Source organism: Mytilus californianus, unplaced genomic scaffold (genome assembly GCF_021869535.1).
Source record: "Mytilus californianus isolate M0D057914Y unplaced genomic scaffold, xbMytCali1.0.p SCAF_8, whole genome shotgun sequence".
Classification (NCBI taxonomy): Eukaryota; Metazoa; Mollusca; class Bivalvia; order Mytilida; family Mytilidae; genus Mytilus; species Mytilus californianus.
In genome coordinates, this window is record NW_026262734.1 from 65945443 (window position 1) to 65962399 (window position 16957).

General features: G+C 32.0%; 1 protein-coding gene across 1 annotated transcript; it reads right to left on the reverse strand.

Annotated features, from left to right (window-relative positions):
* Positions 1–2830: 2830 nt before the first annotated feature.
* Positions 2831–15270, reverse strand: LOC127711736 (collagen alpha-1(XII) chain-like). Its single transcript, XM_052217846.1, has 11 exons — positions 15170–15270; positions 14383–14398; positions 12212–12853; positions 10319–10339; positions 8246–8680; positions 7817–7945; positions 6953–6982; positions 5651–6085; positions 4789–4923; positions 3547–3598; positions 2831–2942 (listed from the first exon to the last, which is right to left on the reverse strand). The coding sequence occupies exons 1-10, from the start codon at positions 15197–15199 to the stop codon at positions 3576–3578; spliced, it is 1896 nt and encodes a 631-aa protein (XP_052073806.1). The 5' UTR covers positions 15200–15270; the 3' UTR covers positions 2831–2942; positions 3547–3575.
* Between the last annotated feature and the right edge of the window lie 1687 nt (positions 15271–16957).

Genomic DNA, 16957 nt, shown 5'->3' on the forward strand with positions numbered 1-16957 from the left:
GTTATTTACAAATTGACTGTCAAAAAGACCAGAGAGTAAATAGAAAATGAAAAGACATCGGGAACTTCGGATTTCCCCAACAAACCTCTGATTCACTAGTGGCTTTTTTACGTAGATTGTTTTATATCCATCTGACCAAGTGAATCTTACAGACGATGCCTATTTGTCCAAGCGTTTGTGTATAATAAGAACAAGATAATTGATAAAAGTATTGACAAGTCAAAAGAAATAAGGAAAATAACAGAAGAATGTGATTATTTAGAATAAAGTAAAGACGATACCAAGGGGTAATAATTAACACAAGTTGAGAAACATAGACTACACCAGAGTCAAAAGATAATTGACATGACTTTTCTTTTAAACATTTTTTTTTATTTGAGTTTACACAAAATACAAAGAGGCAACATGTTCATCGGTGTATTACATGTAGATTGGTTAGTATTTCTGAAAGAGATTATATTTTACAAAAAAAAAACCCGATAAAATTGGATATTTTATAGATACAATGTACATGTATAAAAATACGAGAGTAAAACCGTATCCTGAATGACAACAGAAGTAGTTTATATGACTATATTTACTATGTTACCGTCATTAATAGGGACTACCATCTGGTGTACCAAATTAATAAGCCTGATGAGTTTTTGTCAAGGTATTTTATGTAATCGCACAACATGTAGATTCAACATGATAGATACGCAAAAGTCAAATTTAAAGGTCAAAGTTATTGCATGCTTCCTATAAACAAGATAATGAATCCAATATATAGTTTGAATTCCAACTACACGCAAAACGTGCTCGATTTTATTTTTAAAATCACTTGGAAGGTAGCTTATACCATACAAAGTTGGCTGTTAATAAAGACATGTAGATCTAAATCAGATAAATAGGCAAAAGATATATGATTGTCCTAAAACGGAAAGTTGTCTCTGGAGATATACAATCGAGGTATAAAGTCTTGCGCTAAGACGTTTGATGTAAATGTTTTGCTCAAATAACTTCATGAACTCCAAAAGTCAGGCGCTTGATATTTTAAGTCCATAGAAGAATTAACACAAGCTATTACGACCAATTATATCTAACGCCGACAATCTTATATCGAATGTAGGTTACCCTTTTTATTTTGTACCGTCGTATTGAAATAGTTTTTGTTTTTTTTATTTTTGTGATGTGCTCCGAAACTAGGAGGTTTATGATACCAATGTCCGTACTAACTACATGTGTTTCTAAGTCCACCGCTACCAAAAGTTTGGGAAACTAAAACATGCTTTTCAATTTTTTTTTCTCGAGAAGACTATTATTCTTCAGTTTTGAGAAAAAACTTGGTTTATTAAGAAAATATCATGATGTCAAAGATAGCAGAAAAACAAGTGTATAAAAATAAGGAGACGAGGTATGATTTCCAATGAGACAACTATCCACCAAAGTTCAAATAAAGTGGATGTAAGCAATTATAGGCATTCAACAATGAGAAATACACATACCGTATAGTCGGCTTTAAAAGACCCCGACATTAAAAATATGAAACAATTCAATCGAGAAAACTAACGGTCTAATTTATAACAAAACAATTAACGAAAAACGAATATGACAGAAATGAACCAACGACAACCACTGAACTACAGGCTCCTGACTTGGGACAGGCACATACATATATTTGATTTAAGTAATCCGTCATTCTGCAGTACGAAAACCAATCTTCGTATACGTACTAATAGTAGCTTTATATGTGTTTTAAACTAACAGAATGTATTGGATACACATCAAGCGTGATGTAAACATTATGTAGAAACACAAATTCATTATATGACCAAATGCAATGCTAAGAGGCGGATTTAAGGGGGTGGGCGGGGTGCCCGGGCCCCCTTATGGAGCTTCATTTATGGTTAATCCAGACTTTTTACCGGTTCCACTACAAAATTTTGTCTAGTTTTTGGACCCCCCCCCCCCCCTTTTTCAAAATTATGGATCCGTATCTGATGCTAAATGTCGTACCTTCAGTTATTTTATTCATCATGTTGAAAACACAAAGCAAGTCAAATATAGAAAATACAAAACTCATTAAAGTACTTGTGTATGAGAGGAGGTACAGATACATGTATTGTTCTAACAATTGTCCAAGGTTAAGGAGAAGGCGTTTAGTACTCAACGAACAATAGTTAAGCATAGTTGCACTGATGGGTAGTCAGTGATTGTCGTTTGTTGCTGTGTATCATATTTGATTTTTCGTTCATTATTTTAAACATAAATCCGGCCGTTATTTTTCTCGTTTGAATTGTTTTACATTTGTCATTTCGGGGCCTTTTATAGCTGACTGTGCGGTATGGGTTTTGTTCATTGTTGAAGAAGGCCGTAAGGTGATTTATAGTTGTTAATTTCTATGTCATTTGGTCTCTTATGGAGACTGGTCTCATTGGCAATCATAACACACCTTCTTATTTTTATATTATGTAGATTGAACGCTCATGTAGGGCACCAATTATAATTTCGATTAGTGTTTGTTTATCATATTTATTTGGTTAAATTATTCTAATAAGGTGTTGGTATTCTAGATTTAGAACTATACTAGAATGCACGTCCATCTTTTTGCGTCAGAAGATATTATTTTCAGATATGTAATAGCCATATTCTTCTTCCAGTACATTCAACTGTTTTAAAAAACATTCTCAAAATTGGACATTTACGACAATGTGTAATATACGGACATGCGCTGTCAGGTGACGTAAAATCCTAAAGAAAGTGCCTGAGCATTCATATTCAAAATTCATACGAAATGGTTGAAAACTTAACCTTGATGTTATATAGTTTGAAAATTAACAAGCCAATTGAATGACACTATTATTAGTTTTATTGGTACAAAGATATATATTTAAATATAATGATGTATTGACAGCAGAATCCTTCTACAGTCTTTACAAAAATGCTGCTATCCCATCAAAGTCCTGAAATATACATTTATGTTATATTTATCCCCAATACACAAATAAATAAATCAATTGACCAATCAATCAATTTAATTAAAAAAAAATTGTAATGATGCCAAAAATTATATTGTTATTAGCTGGTTCATAATCTTGAAAACTATGGGTAATTTCATGTTCTTACCCCCAAATTAAATAGTAGCCTCGTCATGAGTTTAATTTTCATTGTAAAAGACATTTTAACCAATCAAAATGTTTTGCTATATTCTTTTGAAATAATAACAATATTCAATATAAAGAGTTAATTTATCAAAAATGGGTTTTATTTATGTATCACGTGATGCATGCGATTTTTACGTATAATGTGTATGTATGTTTAACGTTGCATTGGTGAATAATTATACAAAAGCATAATATTTTAGAGCACAAAACAAAGAAAAATAGATTGAAAATACGCTGTAATGCATTTTTTTTTTAATTTTCTGTCTATAAAGTAATCAAGTGTACTAAAGTTTGACCTTCAGAACCATGGAAACATATCATTGTTTGGATGAAATTACTCTTAGAATATCTTCTTATTCGTTTTGATACAATAAAAGGAAGAAAGAAATGACATTATACTCACGATTTTATTTATAGCTGACATGTATCTTCTCACGGATTTCTTTGTCCTGCAGCTGAAAAAAAAATATTATACTAGTATCATTTAAATCGTGTAGATGTCCTTCATATGCGCTATTAAACTGATTTTGTCAAAGAGAATAAACCTGAGGAATACACTTTGATATGGAATTTAGTAATTATCTGGATCAAAATATCCTTATATGTAACAGTATTCTCAATAAGTGTAATAATATGATCTGGAATGTCAAAGGACATGGTTAACGTACTGTAAGTAACATATGTACGGGACGGTGAATTTAAAAGATATTAATATTGCAAATTTTTCTTTTCATTTCTTAATAATTGTGTGTGCATTTTGTACAAATTAGTCAAACAAGCAGGCATTTGAGGGGTACTAATTTTATTAATTTGTTGTTAGATAAAAACCACGAACGTAAATGTTCAATGTAGTACAAATTGTAATATTGTGTACAAAGTTTTGCAAATCCTCGAAATCTACGAGATCATATATCCACATAATTACAATTTTGCCTTCAATCCATAATTTTTTTTTACACGACAATAAATGAATCCATAGTAAGACTTAAACACGTGAAGAGATATCTGACCAAAATGGACCTTAAATATAGGTGAATTCACCCAAGGTTATCTTTAATTGAGGATGTTGGATCCTTTGTTTACAGGCATACAGCGAATCGAATCTACAATGCATCGTGTATATAAAAATAACTTATACTATTAAGTATTTTTTTTTGTAATTTATTTGTAATGGGAACGTATGACACTTTTACTTACATTAAGAAGAACTTACTTATGACGTGTCTTGCTTATCCTTATAAATGATGGCAATCTAGCGTGTTATGATAAAGGGAAGCGTCCAGAGAAGCAACATAACTTACACTTTACTTTACTTTTAAACTTAACAGACATAACATGTATTTGTAATGAGTTTTGAAACTTGTTTTACCTTTGAGTTATTTTAGTTGAGCATTTTCAGGTAAACGGTAGATAACTCAAATGCAAAACATGTCACTAGGCTGGTGTTCTCCCTTGCAACATACGGGTATCTGAGACACCCTTGTTGTCTGTCAGAACCAAACAGATAAATGACAGGGAACCAGTTAAAACAAGTCACATATTATAAAAAAGCATCATACGTATATCTGATCAGTGCGACAAAGAAAACAAAAGTTGTGTGGAACGTGTGTCGCTTCTCTGTACATTCTTATTATGCATTATGTACCTGTACATGTCCTATTAGCTAAGGAACCTTCTATTGACGACAAAGCAGCAAAACTATCAACAGAAAACGAATACATTGAGGTAGGACTAGATGCCATGATGTCCAGCTCATTCTGGTCTATGTAAGGTCCAACTCCTACAAAAAATAAAATTTAGTTTTTTTATCGATTAGTATAGATTCTGAAGTACTCTTTTAATGTTCAACTGGTTCTGAAAAATACACTGACAAGGTATTTCTAAAATATTGTTCAAACCATATAACATATAGTTCAACAAAAGACTAAGCGAACTTCATGAGGACCAGGCGGGATTATACAGAATAGCCGTAAAAGTTTGAAACAGTCAAATCTACCAAAAAATATCATTTAAATTTCAAAGAGGTGAGGGCAATTTCCAAGAGTCATTTTAAAAAGACTTTCAATCTTTACTAGAATTCATTATATCACAACCAAATGTGTGTACTTTAAGGTTCTATTAATATCAATATTGATTTTAAACAAAAAAAACTAAATAATACACGCTTGGAGATAGCCATCAATTTTGTCAAGTTTTGTCAAATTCATCCAAATTGGACTTCGTTACCCAAAACCAATAATCTGTAAGTAGCAAATCTATGTATTATCTTTCGGATTAGATTTATTTCTTTTGGTAACCAATGTCCTGCGATGCAGTTTGTCAAAAACTGACCCTGTGAGTGGACCAAATACCGGGGAAATTAGCCCTACCTCAAATTTGATTAATCACATCAATTGACGTAATTTTTTAATTTGTAGGTTTATTATCTCTTTGCATTCTGATTGTCCAGAAATTTCTTACTTTGAATACATTGTCTTTTTAATGACCTTCAAAATATTCAAACTTACCAATTGAGAACATCATTATTCCTTGATTTTTTGCCTTAATAGCCAGAGTTCTCGTCAGTGTGGGTTGTCTCGATGCTCCGTCCGTTATAACGATAGCTATTTTAGGTACTCTATTTCCTCTTCCTCCAAAATTAGCTGTAAACCCAAATTTATTGAGTAATTCCAAAGCCTTATGTGTATTTGTGTTTCCGGTACTGTATGGCATGTTTGAGATGGCCTTTATCACTTCAGTCTTATCATTAAACGTATTCAGTCGAAACTGGAATTCAGCATCATCAGCGAAAGTAACAAGACCTATCTTAATGTTATTTGGACCGATGGTGAATCTGTTTACCACAGATTTGGCGAACTCCTTAAGGTCTTTGAAGGCAGTGATACCTATACTCGTCGAACTATCAGCTATAAATATGATATCGGCAATTGCTCCTTGGCAAGCTGTAAGATAAAATAGTATTTTATTCAAGCTATATGGTAATTTGTTTTCGAAAATCTAGATTGGTAATTTAGATAAAAATGCATGCTTTGTAGTGTCAACCACGCCCAACTAGTAATTCAAATTATCGGCAAACACGAATTATGGGTCTGACAGAACCGTAAAATGCTCACATGTTAAAACTAATCAATACAAACTGCTGTCCAAAAAAAGGGTCATTCTGTTTAGTAGTACCAGCAAAAATGAAACAAAATATTTGTTGCACTTCACGTGGTAAACCATAGTTGGTACTCCATACTTTGTTCTCATTTTCTTAACAGAGATTATTGTGTATATTGTTAGCAAAGGAAGAGACATGTTGCTCTAAGGCTATACTCCACTATTTTGGACTTTGGACCTTATATATTTCATGCTCGTTATACTAAGTTCTTTATATTTTAACACCCCATTATTCTTTATTCTTTATGGTTTTTGTCTTTTATGTGTCTATTTTTATGCGTTGACCCGTTATTCTGTAGTATAAGTCCATTGTTATATTAGAATAATATCGGTAATGATAGGAGTTATATAACTGATCAGGAAAAACAATTGACAATAATTAAAATGAAGTTGGAAGTGTAGCAGTAGCAGTGCTAAACATCGGAAACTAAGATGAGCCATCAAATCCCCCAAAAAACGCAGATTTCAAATTCAGAGTAAAACAAGAGTTACATCAGCATATGTTTTTTTTTAATTTGCTCGCTAATTTGTAAAAAAATCATAGTCAGCGTTAACTGGATTTTTTAATGGTTGTTTTTTTTGTAGTTAACTTTACCATGAGTACAATACATCTAATATTTACATTAACGATAATTAGCACGATCACTTACTTATTGGTTTTGGCGGTTCTGGTCGATCTCCTGAAATATATAAAAATGAAAGTAGAAATACTGTCACTGACCGATTTGGTTGTTATTTTAATATTCCTTGTGTTCAACACTTAACTCTTATCTTGGATTTTAGGATGTTCTCTGCTCGAACTGAAAAAGCTGAAAAAATGAAAGGTCCGTGTCCTACCTTGTTTTAGAGATCTAAACCATTGCAAATTTGGCGGGAAATGACTCTCTCTTGACTTTTCATACATTTTAAATTGGCACCTATTTTCTTAAAAAAAAAAACAATGAAAAAATGACAAAGATTTATAAGATTTCAAATTATATGAAAGAAAATAAAAAGAAAAGTAAGGTTTAGCGATTTAAATTCTTAATGACACCACAAGAATAAATACAAGAAGCTTCCAGATATCTGACAAAAAAATTTAAAAAAAAAAGAGCAGCGAACATCCTTTTAGAAATACAATAGCACTAAACCTATAACTAATCGATTTCAAACACTCAAGCAAAACTTAACAATAAATTAAACCCTGCCTGAATTTCCATAAAGACAAAAAAGCAGCAATACGAGTACATTGAACTGTTGTCTAACCAGCTCCTCTTTTTCTATGTTCTGCCTTTTTCATTTAGTATATGATTTGGTAAATAGGTGAACAGATTAACTTGAAACAGCTATGACATTAAAATTAAATTGTTCTTCATTATGAAAAATTTATTACTCTTTGGTTTAGCATTATGACACAGAAATGCAAATTATGTAATTTTAACTGATGTGACAACATAATTGTTTTGATATTTACAATGGCAATGGGTTCATGCTATCAAATACTATACTGCAATACAAAATAATAATTGAAAAACCTGGACACAGTTGCGTGATTAGCTTCTTCCTTATTTCAACCAAGCCATCAATATTTTCAACTTCCAGCACATAAGAAGGATCGGAGGCAATGCGTAGTAGTTCTGCGGGATCTCGTTGTGGTCCAACACCTAAAGGTAAAGAATAAGGGATAGATAAGTTGATTAAGAGTGTTAAGAAGCTTTATGTCCCAGAACAAATAGTATCAAACGGGTCAAAACAGATCAAGTTGGAATGACTTTCATAAAACATTACTTTTGCGTTCCGAAAAAGGAAACAATACGACCAACAAAGAATCGTTGTTGATCTTGGAAATGACACTAAGTATTTTGCACTGTACATAGATGACATATCAAAATCATTTTACCTAGAAATACATGTCTTTCTGTGGCTTTTTTTTTGGCTTTAAAATATTAACAATTCAAGCATACCTATAGCAAAAACAATAAAGTTCCTCCTGCGTAACTCAACCAGCATCTTCTCGGTTTCTCTTGGATTAGTTGATTTCCCGTCAGTTATAACAATTATTATCTGTGGTACATTGTTTCGGCTACCATGTGATGCTACAAGACCATCTGTCATAAGACGTTTCAAAGCTTTGTCTAAATATGTGTCCCCACCACGCCATGGGATAGATTTCAATAGGGTAGCCATCTGTTCTTTTGTTTTGAAGTCATCCAACTGGAAAAGCATTCTTGGGTCACTGCTGAATGTCATCATTCCAACTCGGACATCATCGCGGCCAACCTCAAGTTGGTCAATCACAGAGGCGACAAAGGTAAGTTCCCTTTGGAAGTTTTTTTCCTGGTGCAAACTAGAAGACTCGTCAACAACGAAAAAGATATCTGCTTTCGTCTGCTTACATTCTGTTAAATTGAGTGAAACTAACAATTGGAATAGAAATAGTACGCCACATAAGAATTTGCATAAGGGTTATATTAGCCCCCTCCCAATGTGAGGTCTATTATTTCAAGATTTCGAGCGTTAAGTGGGTAATAAGACAAGTGATAAAGTAAAATGAATTGTTTTTAATCGGCACCTGTTTTATTAGCGTTGGCGATTTAACCCCAAATAGATAAGAAATAATAATAAAAAAAGAAAGTATACAGGGAAGTTTCACTCACGTGAATTTCACGTAAATTGAAATTTACGTGAATCATCTCACATGAAATTCATGTGAGTTTCATGCAAATCTCTTTTCAAGCTCGCGTGAATATCACGTGATTATCAAATGAAATTTTTCTACGTCAAGCTCATGTGAATTTTCAGAATAAAGCTAATCAAATAACATCTCAATTTTCAAATTTAATTAAAATCATGAAAATATCTATTTTGTTTTGAAAAGTTCAAGTGAAATTCACGTGAAAAATTTCAATTGATATTCATGTGAATCTCAATTCACGTGAAATTCCAGTGAACATTTTCACGTGAGTTTTACGTATAAGCTCGTTTGAGGTGAGATTCATGTGAAATTCACGTGAGAAAAATTTGCTTATGTAGAGAATTTTGTCATCATATAGGCGGAATAAACGAGTTAGACAAACTAAATATTTAAGCACATAGGCTTAGTTGTTATAACGAACATAATGATAAGAGAAATCTCGTTTTTTCACACATACGCTTTATGTGTTCTGTCCTAAGAAGCATTAGAAGTTGAAATGGTTTATAAAAATAATTAGAAAAACACCATACCTACCCCATGCGTCCAAATTTCAGGTCCCGACCAACCACCCGTCATAAGTTAGATTAGTAATTGCATTTATAAGCCAAATTTGGCGCAAACAAATCCGAATTTATGCCATGATGCTTATTGCCATAAAAAGTAATGTCAATATGTCAGTAAAATATTGAATAATGTTTTACTAATTTTTTTCAAAATAGTTTTTTCATGTTGATCATTAGGAATGTTTTGTCCATTCTTCGTAAACTTCGTTGGTAAATTTGTCGAAGTTTAAAACTGTATTTGTAGACTGTACCTTAATTTTGACTACAAAAAAGACTAAAGTAAACAGAAAAAAAAAATATTTAAAAACATTGACGAGATTCTATCTGTTGAACATGAAGCAGCTATTGTCAACGTCTCATAAAATTCCATGTTGGTTTGACAAAGACATTGATGAGTAAAAACATTAACTCACAGACTTTATCTAAATGATTACACGAAAATCCAAACTTTTCAATGTTGTATTATAACAATGGAGCTTCTGTGTATTCTTATGAACATTTGATATATTTTTTACAAAGTTATTGATTTCTTTAAAAATTTAAACCTCAGTTTGAACCTAAAGGTTGTCAATGCCGACAACTAATGAATCTTCTATGTAGAATCGCTATCACATATTCTCTGTTGGTAGCTATTCACAAATTTGAGTTTTTTTTTTTACCTATCTCAGTTATAGATAAGAGCCGGAATTAAAGACTTCAAAGTGACTCTTTTATCCAAAGTTATTTCGGTTCAGACACAATCATGATTTATTAGTACTGACATACTCAGGAAAACTTACCTTCAATTTTCTGTGGTAAAGCTACAATAAAATTATTTCATTTGTTTTAATGATAACATTATATACATTTCATTGGGTCAACGAATAAATATATATTTTCCCAGAGATGTATTTGAATTCTTTTTTTAATATTTCATCGTTAGACGCGCACGTACGTTCTCGACATAAAGCAAATACAAAATAGTTAAGGGAACACAAGAATAACAAAAGATCTTCACAGATCATCTAAAAATCATCCGCAGCTGAGGAATTTCGACCAGGCTTTTCGAATCTCGAACTTATCCTTATGTTGAAAATTACAATATATTTTAGCATTTTATTTAATACCAAAGCAACTCCTAAAGGGCATATGGTATCTTTTGAACTTTTGTTTAATAATTGAAGAAATATAAATTCATCAAAATATCTTTTTAATTTTGCTATCATTGCTTCAACTGTTTCACGGATGCATCGGACGATAACATGTTCATCAATTGCGAATATGCCTTGCACTGAAAACAAACAAGATGAGCTGATTTTTGGTTTGTTTTAGCTGACAAATTAACAGTCTGCAGAAGACATACAACCCAATATATATATATACATATATAACTATGAATTCGAGCCAATATTTGTCTAACTTATAAGTGCTGCTTGCTTGGCAATAAACAGCAAAATACAACGTCAAGTTTGAACACAAACGGTCATTTCAACCTGTAGGTACGATTCGGATATTCAAAATTTATAAGCAGGAGGAAACTGACAACGTCATGGCAAAATAAAACGACGAAAAGGCAAACAAGTTTACAAAACACTTCTGTAAATTCAGAAATTATTGCGAGGTTTTTATTTATGCGAATAATGCGACTGGATACGTATCGCAATAATAAATCGCATTAAGATATATGATATATATGTCTGAACGTGTGTTTTCCTCAAATCGCAATACTTAATCTCGCATTTATGTCCATTCTTCAAAAATCGCCATGATATATGCACGCAATGATTTCTGAATTTACAGTATATAGATACCTTAATACTGATGAATAAATATCAATAAAATTGAGAATGGAAATGGGGAATGTGTCAAAGAGACAACGACCCGACCATAGAGCAGACAACAGCCGAAGGCCACCAATGGGTCTTCAATGCAGCGAGAAACTCCCGCACCCGGAGGCGTCCTTCAGCTGGCCCCTAAATAAATATGTATACTAGTTCAGTGATAATGGACGTCATACTAAACTCCAAATTATACACAGGATACTAAAATTAAAAATGATACAAGACTAACAAAGGCCAGAGGCTCCTGACTTGGGACAGGCGCAAAAATGCGGCGGGGTTAAACATGTTTTTTGAGATCTCAACCCTCCCCCTATACCTCTAGCCAATGTAGTAAAAACAAACGCACAACAGTACGCACAGTAAAACTCAGTATAAGAGAAGTCCGAGTCCGATGTCAGAATAGGAAACAAAAGAAAAAAAAACCAAATCAAGTTCATTTTGCAGACTTATCCTCTGCTGTTAATTTAGTACTGTTCAGAAAATTAGCTTGCATTAAGATATGATTTGTTCAGTCCCTGTTCATACCATTTAGTAGTTATTATTAACCAGTACAAAATACATCACGCTAAACTGTCTAAAAGTCATATGAACAGTACTAGATTGACTGCTACCCATTTGTCTGAATATACTGAATTCAAAACAAGAACATATCCGAAAAATAACCTTAACCCTTAACAACGTTTTTAAATTCAGGCATTTCAGATGATGTTTAAATCAAAATGACCGTTTAACACTAAACCTCATTTACTAAGAGTTAGATTCAGATTTACATATCAGGTAAACTTTACGTTGTAAGTGAAACCTTTATATTTACAATAATCTGACGAACGATATATAAATTACAATACTTACAACCACAAACTTTTCGAAGTACTGATTTTTTAACAAAGTTGGAATTAAGGTCATCAAAATTGTTAACAAATAAGCTATATGATTCCGAAGGTTGGCTGGCTATCCCTCTCACTTCATTTTCATCAATATCGTTACCGATCCCTATAGCAAAGAGGTTGGCTGGAAGATCTCTAACTCGTGCGGCTTGTGTTTGTGTCAGTTTCTTAGCTACTTCCCTCGTGAAATTGTCATAATGTCCTGGATTGGTGACACCATCAGTAAGAATAACAACAACATTTGGGACATTTGGGCGTTCACCGTTACCAGGAGCATAAATGGTGTCATGGGCGTATTCCAGTCCGAGATACATCCGGGTTGCGTCCCCTGCGACGTATGTTATATTATTAACCGCAGTCAAAACACTTTTTTTACTCTGGGAGTCAGAAAAGCCAAATTCAGGAAACAATCTACTACTGAACGACACGGCCGCCGCTCTGCTTTGTTGATTTCCTGGTCCAATGTCCCAGAGACTTATGATGTCATGTATAAACTTAATTTGTAGCTTAAAATGTTTGAACCATAAACTTGATGATGTATCTACTATAAATGCTATATCTACAGGATCACACACTTCTAATTCGCTGCTAGCTGGAGTTGTCATTGCTATTAAACATTGTAAAAGAACAATTGAAAAAATTGCAAAACTGGAAGTTCATTCTAGATCTGAACATGCTTTAAATTTCAACATGAAAAGTAACCATTGCTTGAAGTAGGTTAACTTCCTACACTCTTAGATTACCTTAGAATTATTTGACAAAACCTTTCGCAATTTTGGGTCCTTAATGCTCTTCAACTTTGTACTTTATTTGGCCTTTTTAGCTTTTTTGATTCGAGCGTCACTAATGAGTTAGACGGAACGCGAATCTGGCGTACAAAATTCTAATCCTGGTATCTATGATGAGTTTTCTTACATTGTTTTTTATTTGTGTTACGACTTCTTCTAAATAGCGATTTAATGAGAAACATTAATTGTTTAGTACCAAGTACATAAGCAAGGGATAAGGTCTTTTTAGTGCATACCCTATACTCGATGTTTTTTATGTACGCAGAACTTATAACATTATTACAAACAGTATAAATAAACAATATTAATTCATTCATGGGATTATATATTAACTTAGAAAAAAATATTTTACTTTTCGTTCTCGTTTAAGCAATAAGAATAAAAAGAGGTAGTGTATACCAAGAGAGCAACTAAAACCAATCAGCTGGCGAAAAAAAAAATAACGGTCGATGCCATTTCCGAAAATACAGTACCAAAAAATGAAAAGACAAACCAGATATTACAATTAACCACATATAAAATAAAGATTGAAAAACAAGGATCTAATCAGAAACCGGATTGAGCTTGATTGATTTAGAAGTGTAAAAATTAAAATGACAAAAATACCGAACTCCAAGGAAAATTCAAATCGGAAAGTCCCTTATCAAATGGCAAAATCAAAAGCTCAAACACATCAAACGAATGGAAAACAACTGTCATATTCCTGACTTGGTACAAGCATTTCCTTATGTAGAAAATGGTGGATTAAAACTAGTTTTATAGCTAGCTAAACCTTTCACTTGTATGGCAGTCGCATAAAATTCCATTATATTGACAACAATGTGTAAACAAAACAAACATACATAATAGGTAAAAATGTCAAAAATAGGGGTACAGCAGTCAACATTGTGTTAATATCTTAATCACTATAAAAACCAACAAATATGTCAACAAAGAAAAAAAAATGGCATATAGACAAAGCACATAAGCAAAAATGAAAGACAAGAACACAAAAAATGACCACAGCATAACAACACAATAGCACTTCCTGCTCTACAAGTGGAACCCACCGTTGTCTTCATGGCTTGAAAAAAATTTGGATATTAGTTGCTTTTGATGATGTCACAATAAAGGAAAAGAGGAATGGGTCATTATAGGTACAACTGGAAATAATAGTATTCATATGTAACAAGGATATTGCACTAAAGATGATATAGACGTTTTTCCCGTCTTTAAATGAAAACGTTTACAAAATGAATTGCTCGACAGAGAGCTCCATTTAATGAAAATCGACCAAAAATACTCATTGAGAACTGTTACTCAGTCGCATTGTTACATGAGTGTACTTTTTATACGTTTCCTTACTTACCAAGCATACAGGGAACCTGTGAAAAGATGATATATTTTTAGTATAATTATTTAAACGTAATTTTTATCATTTAGATACATAAGAAATATTTGATCCTCCGTAAACATTTTACAAACTAAACAGTTAATAAGCTTAAATATACAGATAAATAATGGGGAAACATTTAACATGTTATAATACATATCATATTTCTATTTTGCTGTCTTTTTTACTATGAAACCTATTTAGTTTCAAGTTTATAATAACAAATAATGTATGACAATTTTTTTACGTGTTTCTACTCAGCGTTCAAGTATACCATTGAAAGTTAATTTTTTGCATAATGTTCTTTGTGTCTTGATTACTTGATTTCGCGTACTCAAGGTTAAATTGAAAGACAGTTTTTTTTGTATTTAATTGATTAACATTTACGGAAAATATAAACATATTAAGCCTACTTTGTTAACAAGTTGAAAAATAATCATCTAAGCGATATTTAGATAAATAAAATTTAAAAAATCTATCTAAATACGTTGTGTTACAATTCTTCATTTCTTGACTACTTGATTATTTGAATACTTTACTCCAAATAAGATTGAATAACGTTTTCTTGTAGTTAATTGATAAACAAATAGTCAAACTGAAATCAGAATCGGTAGAATATCGGTCAAACGGACAATATAAATATGTTTAAGACTGCTTTATAAACAAGAGGAGAAAAATATCTATACGCGCGCTATGCGGATTATTAACTTTGAATAGTACTTTTAAATATGTTGTGTTTTCACGTAAAGAAAAAAATAGTTACCAAACAAAGGACGATAATTATACGCTCCATGTTCTAACACAGAAAATTAGCAGTCTAGGTGACAATATACAAAAGATACAAGTTGTCAATCGCCTTCTTTTAAAATTATTGAAAAATAGCTTATTTACGTAAACCGGATAAGAAATGATGAAGGTTTACTTAAGATATGAGTTATCTGTAAGTGGACAGGGACTACGATTTCCGATTTTATCATTGTATTATGACTATCGATTTTAAATGCTGTGTTAAATTGAATCCACCTCATAGCTGTTTATGTTGAATCCAAAATAGAATGATTGAAATTTTCAAATGTACTCTACTGACAAATTTAAAAAAATAATAATACAAGAATATTATGCAAAAGTTTGATCTACGCACAAAGTAAACTAAGGAACACTGGATGAATAAAGTAGGTGAACCTACTTGCTGATATATTGAATGGTTACTTTGTTAAATATTAGTCCAGCATTCAACAGTTTTGTGTTGGACATGACTTATCATTGATATTATCAAATTTATAACTTGATTGTTTACAAAACCTTGAATTGTTCGAAATACTCAGGATTTTCTACCCCAGAAATAGATTATCTTAGCTGTATTTGGCAAAACTTATCGGAACTTTGAGTCCTCAATTCTCGTAAACTTTGTATCTTATTTTTGATTTAAGCGTTACTGATGATTCTTTTGTAGACGAAAAGCGCGACTGGCGTACAAAATAATAAGCATGGTTCTTTTATGAGTTTTGTTATAAGGTGTCAACATGTTATATTAATGAAAGACATTATTTTTACAATTACGGTGTATTGATTCACGAGATAACTTATCTTATTATATGTCTATAAATTTTCTGTTTTCTCATTGGCTTAAAGCATCGGGAGTCTTCTTTTGTAAAACATTATATTCACTGCGGGAAAAATCACGAGAGGTTACCATCAGATTTAGAACAGCTTACGTGTACCTAAATATAGATCAATATAGTTATTCCTAGGCCACGACAATGACGCCATTTAAATATTCGCTTTTCTTCTCCTTCTTTTTCGGTGTTAATTTAAATAGTAAATGTTATTGAATGTTTCAACTTATAAAAGTTAGCAACTTCAAAAGCAGTCCTGGTGAATATCATATCCCTTGGGTTGATAAATCATTGTATCAACCTCATCAAAAAGCAATATTTGTATAATATTGGATACTTGTTCAGTTTATCTCTAAATCTTTACATGTTTTAAAGTTCCTTACACGATTTTGTGAGGTTGACGAATCCGGCCTTAAAATGATCAAATTGACTTTTCATTTACAAAAATAGGCAGATTGGTCATATTTTTTCTCCATTTACTCACTGCTTTCGTTTGGATTAAATTGGACTGACAACAGCTTAATGAGACTGCAAAAATGCTATTTGTTGTTAAAAATCGCAAGCTTTTTAACTTGCGTAGTCGTGCCTAAAATATATTTCAATGTTTTTCTTCAAAATAATATATTTTGCAAAGAATAAAAACGCATGATCTGATAAGTTTCTCAAATTTCTAAACAACGCGTCATTTCATTATTGTACAATTTCACTGTATTACGAAAATTTCGTAAAAAAATAAGAATTACAAAATCAAATCTTTCATACCTTTTGTTTCATTCATAAAAATATCATGAACTCGTCCAGTGTACAGATTGAAGGTTAATTGAAGCACACGTGTGTTTTAAAAGAAATCAACCTGTTTTCAGATACACAGAATATAATTATACTTTAAATGCATTCAGATAAGGAACGTCCAGCAAAGTTAAATTGTGAATTAT

What these genes read in the sequence shown, in the direction of transcription:
- LOC127711736 (XM_052217846.1), bottom strand. Translation starts at nt 15,199, where the DNA reads ATGGAGCGTATAATTATCGTCCTTTGTTTG. An exon ending in AATCACGCAACTGTGTCCAG is followed by an intron (nt 6,983 to 7,816) that starts GTTTTTCAATTA and finishes TATATATTTCAG; the next exon opens with GAGATCGACCAGAACCGCCA. An exon ending in AATAATGATGTTCTCAATTG is followed by an intron (nt 4,924 to 5,650) that starts GTAAGTTTGAAT and finishes TATTTTTTGTAG; the next exon opens with GAGTTGGACCTTACATAGAC.